This window comes from Linepithema humile, chromosome 8, assembly GCF_040581485.1.
Source record: "Linepithema humile isolate Giens D197 chromosome 8, Lhum_UNIL_v1.0, whole genome shotgun sequence".
In the NCBI taxonomy this organism is placed as follows: domain Eukaryota; kingdom Metazoa; phylum Arthropoda; class Insecta; order Hymenoptera; family Formicidae; genus Linepithema; species Linepithema humile.
In genome coordinates, this window is record NC_090135.1 from 3445515 (window position 1) to 3465880 (window position 20366).

Genomic DNA, 20366 nt, shown 5'->3' on the forward strand with positions numbered 1-20366 from the left:
ATGTTTTGGTCTTAAAATGTTCCTCTAATTTGTTGCTCTCAAGATTTATAATATCGAATTTGTTGCTCAACATTTGACTTAGAAAAATCGACCCGAACTTGTGGCGGTGCTAGTTTGACGACAAGAGTAAAGTACATGAACGCAATTAGTTGCTCTTAATGTTTTAGTCTTAAAATGTTCCTCTACTTTGTTGCTCTCAAGATTTATAATATCGAATTTGTTGCTCAACATTTGACTTAGAAAAATCGACCCGAACTTGTGGCGGTGCTAGTTTGACGACAAGAGTAAAGTACATGAACGCAATTAGTTGCTCTTAATGTTTTAGTCTTAAAATGTTCCTCTACTTTGTTGCTTTCAAGATTTATAATATCGAATTTGTTGCTCAACATTTGACTTAGAAAAATCGACCCGAACTTGTGGCGGTGCTAGCTTGACGACAAGAGTAAAGTACATGAACGCAATTAGTTACTCTTAATGTTTTGGTCTTAAAATGTTTCTCTAATTTATTGCTCTCAAGATATATTAGTGCCGAAATTATTGTTTGCAAAATAAATTTATGAATTAATAAAAAACTATGTTGATATTTCACATATAGTGCAAAAATTTACTTTGCTAAGATAATTGTGTATGTCTGTATTTTATTTTGTCTTTCTTGTACACAGAATGAAGTATACAAACACTGCAGAGGATATAAGCACGCATGCTAATAAGTTTTTATAGTTTTGTAAGGAATAGATAACGGAAAAAACTTGTGAACTGTCGTGCTCGAATGCGTAGCGCGTGTTGCGATTACGTTTATGAGCGACATCTTTAAAAAGATCTGTGTGAAGTTGAACTGCCGTACCTATAGGTATATCATTTCAGCTAGTTTATTGTGTAAACACAGCGTCGTGTCAGGGTCGGATTATATACGAGGCGCCTGAGGCGCGAGCCCGGTCGTTGCAAGGGCCCGATCCTGCAGCTCGCGTACTCGTTGATCGCCGGCGGCCGTGAGTGCGCCGTGCATATCGTCCTTTGTCAATTATGACTCGTGACTCGTGTGATCGTGTTTTATTGAGTGTGTGCATTGTATCAGAACGTTTTATTGGAAATAAAAGATAAAAGTAAGTATACTATATAAAAGAAAGTTTAATTTTAATTAAAATTAACATTATTTATTATTCCTATTATTTCTTATTGTAGATTTAAATAAAATGAATTATAAACATGCTTCTGGTTCCGAAAAACGAAAAAAACAAAAAATTCTAGAAGAAGCAAGAAAAAAATTGCCGAAAATTACAAATTTTTTAATGACAAGAGATAATGAAGTACATGATGAAAGCACATCAGATTCAGAAAAAGGCGAAGGTGATCAGATAATCAACAAAACCAGTAAACATTTATTGTTAGAAATTGGAAATCCTAGCTGTTTTTTTATATCTGCATCGAATGAAGTACCTGAATTTATCGAGACTGATATTGATATTAATAGAAATATCCAGAAGAAAAAGGATAAAGCTAGTCAACAAGTAATACAAGAACTTCAAAAAGAAGAAATAATAAATAGTGAAATTGAAATTAAAAAGATTCTCAAAGTGTCTGAATGGTCTGCTGAAATTATTAGGACTGATAAGTTTATAGAAAGTATAGTTACGAATAAACCAAAGAGCGATATTATCGAAGATACAGGAAAAGTATACAAAGATGGCAATCGTACTTACTACAGATGTTTAAAAGAATTTGATTTTTATCGCTTTAAACCAAATAAAGGAAAAATAAAAAGAGAATGGCTAATATATGATTCGCATACCAAATCTGTGTTCCCTGTAAATTATTTTCGAAGGAAATTACATCTTTAAGTGATTCTGGCTATAGTGATTGGAAAAATCTCACGAGGACGCTTAAAAATCATGAGGAAACTAAATCTCATTTAAGCGCTATGGTAACATTAGCTACAAGGTCATCTCTAATCGGAACAGTAGACATAAAATTAAGGCACCAAATTCAGGAACAATACTGGGGAAAGGTCCTAAAGCGTATATTGGCCACAGTCAAATTACTTTCCAGACAAGGTCTAGCTTTTCGGGGATCCAATGAAAATCTTGAAAGTCGTTATAGAGGTAATTATTTAAGCTGTTTAGTGTATCTTGCCAAATTCGACGATTTCTTAGCAGAACATCTACGCCGCTACGAAAATCAAAGAAAGGGTTCTACCAGTTATTTATCTCATTATATATGTGATGAGTTTATTCAACTAATGAAGGATAAACTACTTGATACTTTCATAACTGAAATTAAAACTGCAAAATATTTTTCAATTATAATTGATTCCACTCCGGACATAAGCCATTGTGACCAATTAACTTTTGTTATAAGGTATGTACATGAAGGGCAAATAGTAGAAAAATTTATGGGGTTTCTTAAAATTGAAAGACATACCGCTGAATACCTACAAGAGATTGTTTTAAATAATTTTCAACAATTGGGACTTGACATTAAAAATTGTCGTGGTCAAAGCTATGACAATGCCGCTAATATGTCAGGAAAATACAATGGTTTACAAGCAAAAATAAGAACTCTATCTCCCACTGCTGTTTATATACCCTGTACCAATCATTCCCTTAATTTGGTCCTTAATTTTGCCTGTGAGACTTGTTTCCAAGCCGTTAACTACTTTAACTTACAAGGGGAGGACGCGGACTTCGGGTCACCGATTTTAAAGAAATTTTTATATGGTATAGTACTCTATCAGAAAAGTACTTGAGTTAAAGGATAGGGCGCAACGCTTAGCCGTTTTCGAAAAAAATCGATTTGAAGTTTATGGCGTCCCTTATATTCCGGTCCTGTTGGATCGGTTGTCGAGATGGCGGCGTAGCTCGGGCACTTAGGCCCTAGGCTATCACGCTGTCGACCTGGGTTCGATCCCTGCCTATTATACTTTTATTTCATTTATTTTATTTATTCTAGCAAATATTTATTCATTATATTATTATAATTAAATAAAATTATTTTAATTAACAATTTTGTTTTTTTTTAATTTGCACTTTCACTACTATCATATAAAAAAATAAAGTAAAAAAAACGTCTACGATTTAAATAATATTATAATTATTATTTAATACCAGAAATATTTTATTAATTATAATTTAATTTGATGTGTAGGAATATACGTTACAGAAGGGAAGTAATCTGAAGGAGAGCTAAAAACTGTTAGCAGTTACCTGGTGTGAGAACATTAGGTATACAAATATTATGGTTGGAGCAATAAGTAACTCAACGAAGTTGAGTGAAAAATTACATACCAAATTAAATTATGATTAATAAAATATTTCTAGTATTAAATAATAATTATAATATTATTTAAATCGTAGATGTTTTTTTTATTTTATTTTTTATATGATAGAAGTAGTGAAAGTGCAAATTAAAAAAAAACAAAATTGTTAATTAATATAAATTTATTTCATTATAATAATATAATGAATAAATATTCGCTAGAATAAATAAAATAAATAAAAAAAAAAGTATAATAGACAGGGATCAAACCCAGGTCAACAACGTGATAGCTCAGAGCCTAAGTGCCCGAGCTACGCCGCCATCTCGACAATCGATCCAACAGGACCGGAATATAAGGGACGCCATAAACTTCAAATCGATTTTTCTCGAAAACGGCTGAGCGTTGCGCCCTATCCTTTTACTAAAGTACTCTTCTGATAGAGTACTATACCATATAAAAATTTCTTTGAAATCGGTGACCCGAAGTCCGCGTCCTCCCCTTGTTAGTTCAAAATATATATACATTTTTTTCTTCGTCGACACATAGATGGCAAAAATAAAAAAAAATTGTAGTTCTGTTCCAAAAAGATTGAGCGATACTAGATGGTCTGCTCGACATAATGTAGTACATGCTTTAAATAAAAATTATAAATTTATTCAAAACATTTTCACGAATCTCGCTCGGGATGAACATGAAAAACTTTTAACCAGAAACGAAGCTTTGTCTCTGTCTAAAAAGATGGAAACTTTTGAAACTATGTTTTTAACAATTATATGGTCCAAATTATTGGAGAGAAATGCAACTAGCAAAATTCTGGAAAGTCCAACATTAAACCTTATCTCTGCAGTTTAACTTTTAGAATCACTCGTTATCTTTATTAATGAGTTTAGAGAAAAATTCGATGAGTTGCAACGTACGACCGAGTTAATGGCTGGAAATGATGCACAATATAAAGACGAGATAGGACTTCCGTTTCCGGCGCAGTAGCGAGAGGCACGTGGTGACTGAGCGTGAGTGAGTGACGGAAAGGAGAGAGTGTGTGGAAGGAGAGGAAAGGTAGGAGTGTGTGGAGGAGAGAGTGGAGGTGTGAGTGAGAGCGTGTGAATGAGGTGGGCATAGGGAAGGGCAGGATAGAAGGGAAAAAGGGCCCAGAGTATAGAGTGACAGGTGGGCAGGTGGGCTGGCATAGACTACGGCGTGTAAAGAGAGGAAGAGGTGGTGCGAGTGGGCAGGGATGGATGGTAAGGCGCGATCTGGCGGGATAGAAAAGAGGAAGGCAAGGGAAAGATGCATGAGCCTGGGGAATGTTGAGGAAATGTTTAAGAGGAAGAGGGAAAAATCAGGGGAGAGAAGGAAGGAGGAGGAGGATGGGGGATTTAGGAAGAGTAGGAAAACGCAGAGATCGCCAGGGAAAATGGAGGGGGAAGGAGGGGGAGAGACAGAGGGACAGAGGGAAGGAGGGGCAGAGGGTCTAGAGGAGTTGATCAGGAAGTGGAAAAAGGAAATGGAGGAGGTAATGGAGGAAATGAGAGGGGTAAAGGGATGGAGGGAAGAATTAAGGGCGATGAAGGAGGAGGTGAAAGAAGGGATTAAAGACAATGGAAGGATGGTAAGGGAGGAAATGGAGGAAATGAGAAGAGAATTTAGAGAGAGAGAGAGGAGGTGGAAGGAGGAAAGGGAGGTCATGAAAAAAAGTATAGAAGGACTGGAGGAAAAAGTGGAAAGAATAGAGGGGAGGAAGGCGGAAAAGGGAGAAGAGGGAAGGAGAGAGGGGAGAGAGAGCGAGGGGGAAACAAAGGACAGACTAAAGAAAGTAGAAAGAAGGATAGAGATGAAGGAGAGAGAGGAGAGGAGGAAAAATATATTGATTAAAGGGGTAGAGGTGAAGGAGGGGAAGAAGAAAGAGGCGGTGGAGGAGATATTTAGAGCCGTGGGGGCAAAGGTAGAGATCAAAGAAATTAAGGGATTAGGAGGAGAGGGCGGAAAAGGAAGGGAAATGCTTTTGGTTAAGTTGGGGAATGAGGAGCAGAGAAGGGAAGTGTGGGCGAAGAAAGGAATGTTGAAGGGCAGGAGAGAAAGGATATTGGAAGACTGGACATGGGGGGAAAGAAGGATGAGATGGAGGCTGGAGGAAGTAGCACGGAAGGAGGAAAGGGAAGGGAGAAAGGTGTGGATAGGATACGGCAAGGTTAGGATTGATGAACAATGGTGGAGGTGGGACGAGGAGGAGGAAGTGCTGAGAGATGGGAAGGGAAACATAAGACAGGGGGGACAGGGGGAAGACGGAGGAGGAGGGAAGAAGGAGGAGAGGAGGTAGGAGAGGGGGGAGGGAAAAAAGAAAGGGAAGGGCAGAAGGAAGTAAAAAAAGGGTGGAAAGGGTGGAAGGTGGCGTTCTGGAATGTTGCGGGGATGGGAAGAAAGGACATGGATTTTTGGAGGAGCATAGAGGAGTGGGACGTGATGATTCTCTCAGAGACGTGGTTGGATGAGAAGGGATGGAGCAGAATAAAAGAAAAGCTGCCAAAAGGATTTAAGTGGGGGGTACAGTTAGCGAAGAAGAGATGCAAAAAAGGGAGGGGGATGGGGGGAATGGTGATGGGAATCAGAAAGGAATTGTGGGAGAAGGGGTCAAAAATAGAGGTAGAAAAGGATGGGATGGTAGTAGGGAGAGTGAAAGTAGGTAGGGAGAGGTGGAGGATAATAGGGGTATACGCGGGGGATGGAATAGAAAGGACGTTGCAGGGGATGGAAGAATGGGTAGAGGAGAAAGAGGGGGGAGTGAGGGAGATAATAGGGGGGGATTTTAATGCAAGAACGGGAAGAGAGGGGGGAGGGGTGAGAGGGGAAGAAGAGGAGGAGGAGGGGGAGACGGGAAAAAGGCGATCGAAAGACAAGAAGATAAATAGAGAGGGGAGGAAGCTGCTGGAATATATAGAGGAAAGAGGGTGGGAGATCTTTAATGGGAGTATAAGAGGGGACTGGGAGGGGGAGTATACATTCACAGGAGGGAGGGGAAACACAGTAATCGATTATATAATAGGGGAAGGGGAGATAAGGGACAGGTTAGAGGAGATGAGGGTAGGAGACAGGGTGGACTCGGATCACCACCCGGTAGAGTTATGGGTAAGGGGGAGGTGAAGAGGAAGAAAGGGAGGGAAGAAGGGGGTAGGGGCAGAAGGGGGATATGGGATCGTGAAGGGAGAGAGAAGTTTGCGGAAAAAATGGGAAGGATACGGATAGAAGGGAAGGGGATGGGAGAGGAGTGGGATAGTTTGGAGAGCAGGATAAAGCAGGCGTTGAAGGAGACGGAAGAGGAATTGGGAAAGGGGGAAGAGAGAAGAAAAGGATGGTGGGATGAGGAATGTGTAAGAGAAAAGAAGCGGGTAAGGAAGGAATTAAGAGATTGGAGGAGGAAAGGGGGGGAGGGAGAGAGGTATAAAAGGGAGAAGCGGGAATATGGGAAACTGTGTGAAAGGAAGAAAGAGGAGGAGAACAGAAGATGGGAAAGACGAGCGGAAGAGGCGAGAAGAGAGAGTGAGGTGTGGGAGATTGTAAATAGGGAGAGGAGGAGGAGGAAGAGAGTAAATGAGGGAATAGGGATGCTAGATTGGAAGGAGCATTTTATGAGGATATTAGGGGGAGTGGAAGGGAGGGTGGTTAGAGGGGGGGAGAGGAGTGGACAGGGGGAGGGAAAGGAGGAGGAGGAGATAGATAGGGAGGAGATAAGGAGAGCATTGAGAACGATAAGAGACGGAAAGGCGGCGGGGATTGATGAGATACCAGCGGAGGTATGGAAGTATGGAGGGGAAGAACTGGAGGAGTGGGTATGGGGATTTTGCAATAGGGTTTGGAAAGGGGAGGGATGGCCGGAAAATTGGAAAGAGGGGGTAATAGTGCCGATAATGAAAAAGGGGGAAGGAGAGAAGGTGGAGGAATATAGGGGGGGTGACGATGATGCCGACCTTGTATAAGGTGTATGTGATGGTGTTGGCGGAGAGAGTGAGAGAGGAGATAGAGAGTAGGGGAATAATGCCGCACAATCAGACGGGCTTCAGGAGAGGAATGGGGACGATCGACAATATATATGTGTTAAATTATCTGGTAAATAAGCAATTGGGAAAGAAGAAGGGAAGGATGGTGGCAATGTTTGTCGATCTGAAGGCGGCGTTTGACTCAGTGGAGAGGGGAGTTTTGGTGGAGGCGATGAGGGAGCGTGGGATAAGAGAGGGATTGGTAGTGAGAGTGGAGGAGATTATGAGGGAAACGAGGAGTAGGGTAAGGGTAGGAGGGGAAATGGGGGAGGCATTCTGGACGGCAAGAGGGGTGAGACAGGGGTGCCCACTTAGCCCGCTACTTTTTAATGTGGTAACGGCGGATTTGGAGGAGGAGATGGGAAAGATCAGATGGGGAGGGGTGAGGTTGGGGGAAGGGAGAGTACACACCTTAGCTTACGCGGACGACATAGTCATGATGGCGGAGAATGAGGAGGAGATGGGGAGTATGATAGAAAGGCTGGAGGGGTATTTGGAAAGGAAGAGGCTGGAGCTAAATTTAGGTAAGACTAAGATTCTGAGGTTTAGAAAGGGGGGAGGAAGGATGGGGAAGAAAGTATGGAGGTGGAGAGGGAAGGTGATAGAAGAGGTAAAGGAATTCAGATATTTAGGATATACGCTGAAGAGAAACGGAAAACAGGAAGAGCATGTAAGAGAAAGAGTAAAGAGGGCAGCGGCTATAATGGGGCAGGTGTGGGGGATAGGTAAGAGAAGGTTTGGGAAGGATTGGGGGAGGAGAATGTGGCTTTTCGACAGATTGGTATGGACGGTGATGGGATACGGAGCGGAAATATGGGGGTGGAAAGAAAGAAAGAAGATGGAGAAATTGGAGGAGAGATACATGAAGTGGGTGTTGGGGGTAGACGGAAGAACGCCGGGATATATGATAAGGGAGGAGTTGAAGAGGGAAAAATTGAGAGGAAGAGCAGGGAAAAGGGCGTGGGATTTTGAGAGAAGACTGGAAGGGGGGAAGGGGAGTGAGCTGGCGAGAAGGTGCTGGGGGGAGATGAGGGAAAGAGTAGGAAAGGGAAGGGCAAACTCAGAATGGGAGGGAGAGAGGAGAAAGTTCTTCGAGGAAAGGGGAATAGAGACGGAGGAGGAGGAGGGAAGGAGGGAAAAAGAGGATTTAGAATATGGGGAGATTAGAAAAAAGGACAGGGAGATACAGGAGAGAGAAAGAGAGGAAAAGATAGGAGGATCAAGATACAATAGATGGTATGGAAAGGTGATAGGAGAGGGGGTACCGGGTTATCTTAAAAAGGGGTGGGGAGAGAGTAGATGGAGGAGAGTGGCGAGGTTTAGGTTGGGAAGTGAAATGAGGGAGGGAAGGTACTGGGAGACGGAGGAGAAGAGGAAATGCAGGTTATGTGGAACGGAGGAGGAGACATGGGAGCATGCGTGGGAGAGTTGCAGGGAATGGAAGGAGGGAGGAGGAAGTTGGCAGGAACAAGTGGGAAAGATTTTGGGAGAAGAGGGGGAGGGAGAATGGTGGATGAGAGAGATAGAGGAGGAGAGGAAAAGGGAGGAGAGTGGGAGGGAGAGAGGGGGAGAGGAAGAGGGGAAGGGGGAAGGGAGAGAGAGTGAGAGAGAGAGAGAGAGAGAGAGAGAGAGAGAGAGAGAGAGAGAGAGAGAGAGAGAGAGAGAGAGAGAGAGAGAGAGAGAGAGAGAGAGAGAGAGAGAGAGAGAGAGAGAGAGAGAGAGAGAGAGAGAGAGAGAGAGAGAGAGAGAGAGAGAGAGAGAGAGAGAGAGAGAGAGAGAGAGAGAGAGAGAGAGAGAGAGAGAGAGAGAGAGAGAGAGAGAGAGAGAGAGAGAGAGAGAGAGAGAGAGAGAGAGAGAGAGAGAGAGAGAGAGAGAGAGAGAGAGTCGGGGAAGGAACGGGAATAAAAGATGGAGATAAGAAAGGCGAGAGGAAACGGAAGTCACCTTTGCGAGCGTGTGTGTGTGTGTATAGGTAGAAGGGAAAAGGGAAAGGGCGCAGCCGGATGAAAGCATGTTGGACGGCAGGGCGTCTAGACCCGGATCTCGCAGTCGGGAGGATAAGGGCAGGAGTAGTATAAGATAATTTTAAGGATAGTCTTAAGTAGGTTTAGTAATAAGGTTAGAGTTAAGAATAATTGTAAGGATAGTTATAAGTTAGGTTTAAGTAAATGTGTATTGAGGATTAACCCCAAGGGGAAAATAAAGACACTACTACTACTACTATAAAGACGAGATAAAGAAAACAAAAAAAAGAAAAATATTTGAGGATAAAACCAGAGAAAATGAAATTGAGTTGAAAGGACGTCAAAATTTCAAAGTAAATGTATTTTGTTATTTGTGATGGTTTAGCACAGGAATTACGGAGAAGACTAGAATCATACTCAAAACTTGAGTCCACTTTTAAATGCATTTTTACAAATGATGACAAACTCATCGATGAATCTTTGACAAATATCTCTGTAAAATATCAAGGAGATATTGAAACAGCAAATTTAAAAGAAGAATTTTAACATTTCCAAATCCTATGCAATAACACCAATTCAGAATCTGTTAAGCAAAAATTTGAGCAAGCGCAAAGTGTTAGGTTAACATTCCCCAATATCATTACTTTGTTGGAAATTTATTCAACAATCCCATTATTCAATGCCTCTGCAGAGAGATTGTTTTCCACATTAAAACGGATAAAAAATTACTTAAGATCAACCATGGGACAAACCAGACTAGATGCGCTTTCTTTGCTATATATAGAGAGCAAAAGTATGGACAATGTTGACTGTGATGCTATTATAAAAGACTTTGCTTTGAAGAAAGCAAGAAAAAAATATATTTATTTATAATTTATAGTTTGTTTTTGGATTAAGTAGAACTACTTTTACTACTTTACTACTTTGCTTTTTATTTTCATTATGAGTTCTTGTGTTTATTTTATTAACAAATAACAAATAAATTTATTAATGTTTATTTTCTAGTGATTTGTATTTTCTTAAGGAGTTCGAAAATTTTTAGCGCTTTAGGCCCAAAAGTTCCCTAATCCGACCCTGCGTCGTGTTGTGCTCAAGTACACCAGGTCACACAAATGCCTTAACATATGAAGTTGCACGGGTATCAAAGCATATCGAGTCGGCGTGTTCCGACTCTACATATTTTTACATCATGACTGGTTATGAACATAACGGCAATGCTGTTTTGGCTATTTCAAAGCAACTGGAGCAATTGATTGATATTATAAATGTTAACCTTTATTTGCTCCAATTGCTTGCTCCAATTGCTGCGTCAATTGCTCCAGTTGCTTTGAAACAGTCAAAACAGCTTTGCCGCTGTGTTCATAACCATAGTCATGATGTAAAAATATGTAGAGTTGGAACACGCCGACTCGATATGCCTTGACACCCGTGCAACTTCATATGTCAAGGCATTTGTGTGACCTGGTGTACGTAGTGCGCGTCTTCTGACATATTTTTTAGCTATTCAAGTGCAAACACTGTTTGTCACTGTTGTTTAGACAGCTCAAAAGCAATCTAATGGACGACATACAAGGTAAAATTCGAGAAAATAAAATAAAATATGTATTAAAAATGTGCTTGATTTATGTATTTTTGACATGTGTAATAAGCATGTGTTTTGATGTATCTAATATTTACTTAGTAATTACAGTTATTGTATTTCAGGAAGAAAATATACGCCTGGTAAAGCGGCTTTGAGACGCTCGCGAGATAAGGCAAAATTACGTCGTAAATTAAAAAGAAAATGAAATAAAATGCAAATGGAACATGACCAAACGCAAACATGTAATGTTTCCCTAGATTCAAAGGTAATTATAAGATAAATATTGTAATACGCATAATAAAATTGAATACTTATCATTTTTCTAATTATTTCATGTTATTACATACGTTATTACATTCGTTAAATAGAATATAAAACTAAATAAAATTACATAACATTGTAAAAAATAATGTATAATTAGGTTAGGATAGATTTTGTTTCAATTTTATTACTGTTGTTGAAATTCTGTATTGTTAATTTTTGTAATCACTTGCATCAATTCTAATTTGTTGTTAAGATTTTGTATTATACATTATCTCTATCATATTATGATATACTAAATTTATTAATTGCTTCTTATACAATAGATGAAATTTAATGAAGACCAAAAAGTGGAAAAATATGAAAAAAAAACAAAATATATATTTGGATGCTGATGAAAAGAAAAGAGATGAAAATAAGGAACAGTCTAGAGACAAACAAATCGACAAAAATAATCGTAAGATGCTAGAACCGCATAAAGATGAAAAATATATTATATATTAATATAAATGTATCAATTATTTTAATAAAAAAGTTTAAAAAATATTGTTTATATAAATATATGTGTCTCTGTGTGTTTGTACATATGTATGCCTTGAATCATTTAACTCTAAACGAAATTTTTATGTATATATTCTTATTATATATTCTTTAATTAAAACTTATTGAACAATTTTTTTGGTAGATTACATAATGACTGCCGCGTCCGCGTCCGCGTCCGTGATAATTTCTCTGTATATTTCTACGTCCTTGTAGTTTGTGGAGTTCTTCCTTCAAAGATTTTATTTTTTCTCTCTTTTCTTCCTCTGTCAAACCATCCTGTAATATAATTACAATATTTTAAATAAAAATGTGCATATAAAAACTTGCAAAAAGAATTCTTTTTTAAATTTAACTTGGAAATAAATAGAAATAATTACAATATATTGTTTATCACACATACACACACACACACACACGCGCGCGCGCGCGCGCACGCACACATTTGTGTCTATGTCCTACATGTAATATCACAAAATCATTAAATTTTGACATATTTGAATATTTGCTGATAATTATTTTCACACAAATAACATTTTTTAAAACATACAGCTACATAGCTAAATAGAACATGAATCTAGATATTGAAAAATTTTATCAATAGATTTCCAATATTATGTTACGTTTATTCTTATCTTATAATTAATTTAGAATCAATTGTTTAAAAATAATAGATGATCACTATTATTCTCAATTGTAAACCATTACACGTTTTAAAATGTTTCTATTATAAATATCCTTGAGTTAAATATAAACTTTTACTATTAATTTTAATTTGATGAAAATTAATATTTAATTTTATTAATATGTACAATTATAGAAAAATATTGAAATATGTACAACTATAGTTTTCAGAAAAAAGTAGTAAATTTTAATTCTCAAATAATTTTGGTTCAAATAATATATTATTAATATATTATAAAATAAAATATAATAAAATATAATATATATTATAATATATTATAATAAAATATAAAAGATAAATGCATATTGTAGAAATTAGAAAAACAGTGTCACCACTTAAACTTATTTTTATATATCACATGTTCTTACTTCTGAAAACGTGGAAACATTTTCCTATTCTGATTCCTTCTCTTTAGGAACAGGTTCCGTGGGTTCTGGATTTGTTTCTGTTTCTATAAAATCCTCAGCAAGTTCAGAATCTTCTGGAATCTTGTTTTTAATAAGCCAGTTATTTAATTCTAAAAAAGATATTTAAATTAGTAATGATATAGAGATTGTATGCCTCCCCTGCGCGCGCGCGCGCGCGCGCGTGTGTGTGTGTGTGTGTGTTATTTTATAAGACTATACTTTCTTGTAGGACTAATGTTACAAAAAATTTTTATATTAATTTCACGATTAGTTTCATACCTTATTGGTCCAAGAAAAGTGATGTAAATTTTGCGTTTGTAATTGTATATATTGTATTATCAATCATAATCGAGAAAAATAATAAAAGATATTTTACAACTTACCTTTATTTTGTGGAAATGACATTGGAAATGATATTAATTTTCTTTGAATTTTTTACTCTGCTTCTCTTTATGCAAAACCTCGTATAACGCACTATACAATGCTACACAATAAGATGCAATAATGCAATAAGAACTAAGGCACTATAAACGTGAGTATTCTCCCCCTCTCGCCCTCACTGAGCTAAGAAGTTTATGGTGATTAGGCGAGAGGGCAAGGAGTGGGGGAATGGAGCGAAAATGGCGCAGACGTGAGAATACCTACATCTTTAGTGCTCCATAAGAACAAGGACTCTTGCCTATGAACGCGTAAGGCCTCTTTTAAATATGGCGTGGCACAGAGAGGTCTCCCCTCTTGCCGCCATCTAAAAGGTCTCTTATGCTGCTAGGGCTAGCGCCGCCGAGCGTTAGGAGCGGCACTATCTGATTATGAGTGGGTTCTTCTCCCTATTTATTAAAATTTAAAAAAAATTCTTAAAATTTCTTAAAAATAAATTTTTTATTTTTAAATTTATTAAGTGGAAATACTTCAATAGATTTCCACGTCACCTATGAGGTACTAATGCTGACGCGTTTTTTTTAAAGTGGTTTTCCCAGTAGGCCTACTCCACTGAAGATAAAAATAACAAATTCTTAATTTAAAAAAAAATATAAAAGAGATTTTCTTAATTAGATTTTCTTGGCCTTTTATAAGAATGAACAATTGATGCAATAATGTTATATAAGATATTGCATCAATTGTTTATTCTCATAAAAGACTAAAAAAATCTCTTTTATATATTTTTTAAAATTAAGAATTTGTTATTTTTAAGCGGCTGCGGCGTGCGGTAAGGAGAGGAAAGGAGGCATATACCGCGGAAATCGGCTGAAATGTTCAACTAATTCTGAGCACTGATGTATAGTAAAAGTACTAGTATTATTAATTTTCTATTGATCTATTAAATTTTTATATTCTTATATTTTCTATTATTAATTGATGCTACATAAATTTTGTTAATATTGATTGAAATACTCTATAACTTTATAAAACGTTTCTTTTTTTCTAGAGGATATCTTATGTCAAGAATAAGAAGGAAATGAGAATAGAAGAAAGAAAGTGTAAACCAATTTAATTTATATAAAATTGTATCTATCTTTATTCTGTTAATTAACAAAATATCACATTATACATATTTAATATTTTTATAATAAATATACGTGATATAGTAATTTGTGTGATTACATGAATATTTTTGGTGTTAAATTATATATTTTTTTATTATATTTACATGACTTGCATATTGTTATTGTTCTTAAGAATATACTACATATAATGAGAAATAACAGATGCAGTTCACGTTCACTCAAAGTTATCCGCGAACGCATGATTATTATTGTAAAAAGCAATTCAACACATTATACATATACAGGGTCATCGAAAAGTATCGGAACCCTAACCCCTAACCCCCCTAATATCTTCAGTTAGAATGCATTTTGGAGAAAATGTCCAATAGCAAAGTTATATGGTTTAAAGCGGGGAGTAAGATGATGACCTTGACTTTGACCTTGACCATGTCCTTCAAGGTCAATCTTATTTTTTTAAATGGAACCCCTACATTTTATTGCATATTCTTATAGCTTATCTCGAGAGCTTTCCAAAACACTAAGTTAACAATTTGTTAAGTAGCGTGTGATTCCGGCCAGTTAAGGCGAATTTCATTCCAATTGGTCAGCTTGGGCAAAATATCAAGAGACACGGTAGTGTCTCGCACCAAGTTCACGCGCAGCGCAAGACCGACCGTGTATCTTTACGCGAGCACATGAGCTGATAGGAGTCGAGATTTTCATATCTCAATAATGCGTTTACCGATCGAATTTATAATAGGCTCAATCAATAGAGCACATGCGATTTACATAATAAAAGTATCTTTACTTTTTTTGTACATGCTTTCTAAAAAAATATATTAATTGCCAAAGTTTGCCAAAGTCGAAATATGCCGAAATCTATGTAAGTCTTGGTCGTCGTCGTCTGTTCGTCATCCTTCTCTAATATATAAGTTTTTCCTTTGTCAACTAGAAGCATCAAAATGCGACATGGTTGTCCTTTTCTACATCCCGTTAAATGTCAATTCCCGCATAAGAGCGTCTTTTTTCTTTCCTTTCTTTTTCTAAAAGATGTCTGTCCTTTTCCAACATGGCGGCGCTCAGACCTGTCAGCTCGCAGCTTTGATGATACTAATCACATTGATATAATTAATATCGGTCGTAAAATGTATATGTAACGTGTTGTGGAGACGAATAGAGATAGTGTATATCAAAATAATAGTATTCTTTATAAAAAAAATTTTTCTCGTCTTGAAGTGCAGAAGTGTAGCAACACACATGCTGACAACACTCTTAAAGGGAACGTTCACAAGTGTCCCCTCCCGATTTGATTCTCCTTGAAATATGTTGTAAAACATACAATTTGAGAAGACACGTATTTTTTTATAGCGGCCCTAACTCAAATTTAAAGGGTGAAACACCCTTTTGAAAAAAACGAGTTTTTTCTTTGTGTGTAACTATCGCCAAAACCGTAGGAGATATAAAAAAATGTTTCAAGTAGAAGTTGTATGGCTTGTAATGGGCTTTATAACTGTGTAGTTGGATTTTCAAAAATGTAATTTTTTTAAATTTACTCTTACCCCTTGGTATTATTTTTTCGAATTTCAAAATTTTTGTAATGACAAAAGTTGTAGCATTTTTTACGCTGAATTCAACCATATATGATTTTATTATGTTCCGAAATCGCATCTTTCAAAAATAAGTCATCAGTATCATATTATATGCGTCGCGCTGCATGACGCATTGTTTATACCGCACTTGTGTTGCGCAATAGTCGTTAAATAAATATAAAAATGACATGTTATCATATATTTAAGGAAGAAAAGTTAACTAAAATTGTTGCTAAAGTTCAATTGTACCAAACAATTCACAACAAATGTTTGCCTTAACTGGCCGGACCCACACGCCACTCTTGCCTTAACTGGCCAGACCCACACGTCACTCTTGCCTTAATTGGCCGGACCCACACGCCACTCTTGCCTTAACTGGCCGAAATCGCACGCCACTTAACAAATTGTTAACTTAGTTTAAATAGAATATAAGGTTCTGGTGATTTTAAATCAAATAGGATCAATAAGAAGCATAAAGAGCCAAAATGCTAGGTCTACGTGCGAAGGAACTTTTATTTTATTTTCTTACATTGCAGTCCTATATTATTAACGAACCACAATACGGTCGAGAAAAGATTGCTTTTATGTCTTCTACTTCGTTTTTTATTGTAATCGTTGCAAATATATCGTTTTTTTATTGTTACTTATTGTTACATTGAAGAAGACCTGATGGCAGGCCGAAACGTCTGTAATTACTTTTAAAGAATATATTTCTTTAAAGAAAAAATTGTTGAAGAAGAATATATTTCTTTAAAGAAATATATTCTTTAAAAGTAATTACAGACGTTTCGGCCTGCCATCAGGCCTTCTTCAATGTAACAATAAGTAACAATAAAAAAACGATATATTTGCAACGATTACAATAAAAAACGAAGTAGAAGACATAAAAGCAATCCTTTCTCGACCGTATTGTGGTTCGTTAATAATATAGGACTGCAATGTAAGAAAATAAAATAAAAGTTAAACAAGGTAAAATTACAAAAATTAAAATTAAAAAATAAAAAATAAACATTAAAACATACTTGTGTTAAAACAAGATGGTGAAGCGCTCGCTCGAGTAAACGGGACAAGGTGGGAAAGATAAAAGCAAAAGACTTCCCATGTTGAGTTTCAATTTCAAACTGATGGTAATAAGTTAGAATTCAGATATAACGATTGACCGTAGGAAGGGAGAAAAAAAGAGAGGAAAAAAGGAAGACAGTGGAGAAGGAGAATTGTTAAAGGAAAACGGAGGGGGAAAAAATTTAAAGAGGAGAAAATAAATTAATGATCGGAAGATAGGCAACAGGTAAATGGTCCGTATCATTTTGATTGTTGAGCCCTGCATTTTGTCTTTTGATAAAGACCATTTCTGAAATGAATCTTTTGGGGTAAGAGGGTTCACCGTCCAATATTTTAACATTGTTCCAATCAAAATCATGGGAAGAGTCAATTCTATGTTTGGAAATGACAGAAGGAGAACTGCTCTTCTTGTTAATGTCGTTTTTATGTTCTTTTATTCTGGTGTTGAGTTGCCTTTTAGTCTGTCCAACGTAAGTCATGTTGCAATCTCGACACGGAATCATGTAAACAACCTGACAATGTGAAAATTTATCTAATTTGTTTTTTTCTGTTTTAATGAAACATTTCAAGTTGTTCGTAATAGAACATGCCAATTAAAAATTAAAAGTTCTAGCTATAGAATTAAAATCTTTGTATAAAGAAGATATGTATGGAATGGTTAAAAAAGTTTTAGAGTCATTTTTTTCACCGTCCTTGTTAGAGTTAGTAGTTGTAAAAATGTCGTCAATTTTTTTGTTATGCAACAAAAACTTAAGTCTCTGGTGAATAGTTAAAAAAATAAAATTTAAAGGATAGCAGTTATTTAATAAAATATTAATAATTGAAGTAAAATTCTTGTAATGGAATTTAGGATGGGAAAGTAAAAAGATCCTGTCTACTAAACTTATGATAGTCCCCTTCTTGTGTGAAATGGGATGATGGGAATGAAAATTCAAATATCTACCAGACGACGTAGGTTTTTGGTACCAATCAAATGTGATTCTATTATCTTCAGAAATTAAAGACACATCAAGAAAGTTAATACGATTGTTAGTGTCAAAATCAACTGTAAATTTTAACCTATTGTGATAAAGATTAAAAATGTCAGTAATTAAATTTATAGAATTTGTAGGAGCAGCTAAAATTATGTCATCAACGTATCTATAATAAAAAGGTAACTTAAAAGGCAACCTATCAATCGCACTAGCTTCTAGATCTTGAAGTACAAGATCGGCAATTAAAGGGGACAAAGGAGAGCCCATAGGAGTACCAAAAGTTTATTTGTAAATTTTATTATTGAAACTGAAAAATGTGGAACTCAAAATGAAGCGTATCGCCCTAATGAATTCATCGAAAGGGATGTAGGTGTTCGTAGAAATTAATTCTCATCTTTTAGTAATGCTTTTAATGACTAGTTCTATGGGAATATTAATAAACATGGATATAACATTTAAGGAAATAATCACAAATTCTCCCTTCCTACGATCAATCGTTATATCTGAATTCTAACTTATTACCATCAGTTTGAAATTGAAACTCAACATGGGAAGTCTTTTGCTTTTATCTTTCCCACCTCGTCCCGTTTACTCGAGCGAGCGCTTCACCATCTTGTTTTAACACAAGTATGTTTTAATGTTTATTTTTTATTTTTTAATTTTAATTTTTGTAATTTTACCTTGTTTAACTTTTATTTTATTTTCTTACATTGCAGTCCTATATTATTAACGAACCACAATACGGTCGAGAAAGGATTGCTTTTATGTCTTCTACTTCGTTTTTTATTGTAATTGTTGCAAATATATCGTTTTTTTATTGTTACTTATTGTTACATTGAAGAAGGCCTGATGGCAGGCCGAAACGTCTGTAATTACTTTTAAAGAATATATTATAACCTTCGCACGTAGACCTAGCATTTTGGCTCTTTATGCTTCTTATTAATCCTATTTGTTAACTTAGTGTTTTGGAAAGCTCTCGAGATAAGCTATAAGAATATGCAATAAAATGTAGGGGGTTCCATTTAAAAAAATAAGGTTGACTTTGAAATGACCTTGAAGGACATGGTCAAGGTCAAAGTCAAGATCATCATCTTATTCCCCGCTTGAAACCATACAACTTTGCTGTTGGACATTTTCTCCAAAATGCATTCTAACTGAAGATATTAGGGGGTCCGATACTTTTCGATGACTCTGTATGTATAACATTAAAAATTACAATAGCAGTTTACACTCACTCTAAGCTATCCGCGAACGCATAATTATTATAATTTATAATTATATATGTGTGGCAGCTCACCGCCACACCGCTACACTGACGCGGCAAAATACGCTACGCGCCGCAGGCCTTCTACCGAGTTAGGAGCTTGCGGATACACCGCTAGATTGCGCAGGCAGTGAAGAGCTTTCTCGCGATCAAGCTTCGATTGAAGCAATATAAAAGAGCTTCTCCGCAGATCTTTCCTCACTCACTCGCTTCAAGGCGAGCTCTCTCCAAGGACCCTTGATCTGAGTCAGACTCTGCTTTAGCAGAATTTAACCAGAGGCAAATTGTCTCGCAGTTTTTCTCACGCTGCCTCGCAAGGCACGTAAAAGGAAAACAGAGTCCCAGCATCGGCCGCATACTTCAACCACGCGGCCCGCTAATACTTCAGTACCGCCGTCACCTCCTCAGACTCTAGCGTGGAAACTAATTCCACTAGAGTTCTGCGTCCGGTTGACTCGGCCACCAAGGGACACTCTAGTACCAGGCGACATCCGAATTCGGAGACTTCTCTCTCCCCGGTACACGGAGCATTCCGTAATACCGAGAGCCGAGACGGTGGCAGCCACCGGCACACCGGAAACTCGTTCCGTGGCTATCCAAACTTCGCCGCCTAGAGCCTGCTCAGAGAGCAGTTGTCAGACGAAAGACCACTTTCCGAACGGAGTTCCACCGACACCGGAAAAGGGGCTACAACAAGCTGATTCGATTGAACCGTCCTTTTTAGGACCCGTTCAGTATACCAAGACGCGACCGGTAATTTCTTACCGCGCCCGTCAATTTTTCTTTTGATTCTCGGTCTTACACCTTCACCAAGAAAGCGCCTCTGGCGCAATCAATTAAGTTAAACAGAAAACGAAACTTGTACATATACTCATTCTTTGACGAGAAAAATAAAATTATATTTTTCTAACAAAATTGGTTCTCATAAAACTTTCAACCGAGTCGAACAAATCCTTTGGGCAATAAGCCCATAATATGTATTATAAATAATAACAGCAGTTCACGCTCGCTCAAAGCTATTCGCGAACGCGTTATTTTTTTGTCTATATTAAATGCATTAACAATTATAATTGTTAGCGTTTTTTAAATAATTTATTACAATGAAACATTACTTTTTTAATATGTTATTTATATATATTAATATTAAAATTTTAGTTATATATGTTTTAATTAAATGTTATTTTTAAAATTTAAAAAAAATTAAAAATATTTGCAAAAAAAAGATCAAATTATATTTTAATATAATTACTTACAATGTATAACAATATGC

General features: G+C 36.8%; 1 protein-coding gene across 1 annotated transcript; it reads left to right on the top strand.

Annotated features, from left to right (window-relative positions):
* The first annotated feature begins 4487 nt into the window (after positions 1 to 4487).
* LOC137001701 (uncharacterized protein PF3D7_1120000-like) lies at positions 4488 to 5570 on the top strand. Its single transcript, XM_067360808.1, has one exon. The coding sequence runs from the start codon at positions 4488 to 4490 to the stop codon at positions 5568 to 5570; it is 1083 nt and encodes a 360-aa protein (XP_067216909.1).
* The last annotated feature ends 14796 nt before the right edge of the window (positions 5571 to 20366 follow it).

Bases quoted from the DNA above. Each gene is read 5' to 3' on its own strand.
- LOC137001701 (XM_067360808.1), top strand. From the start codon at position 4,488: ATGGATGGTAAGGCGCGATCTGGCGGGATAGAAAAGAGGAAGGCAAGG.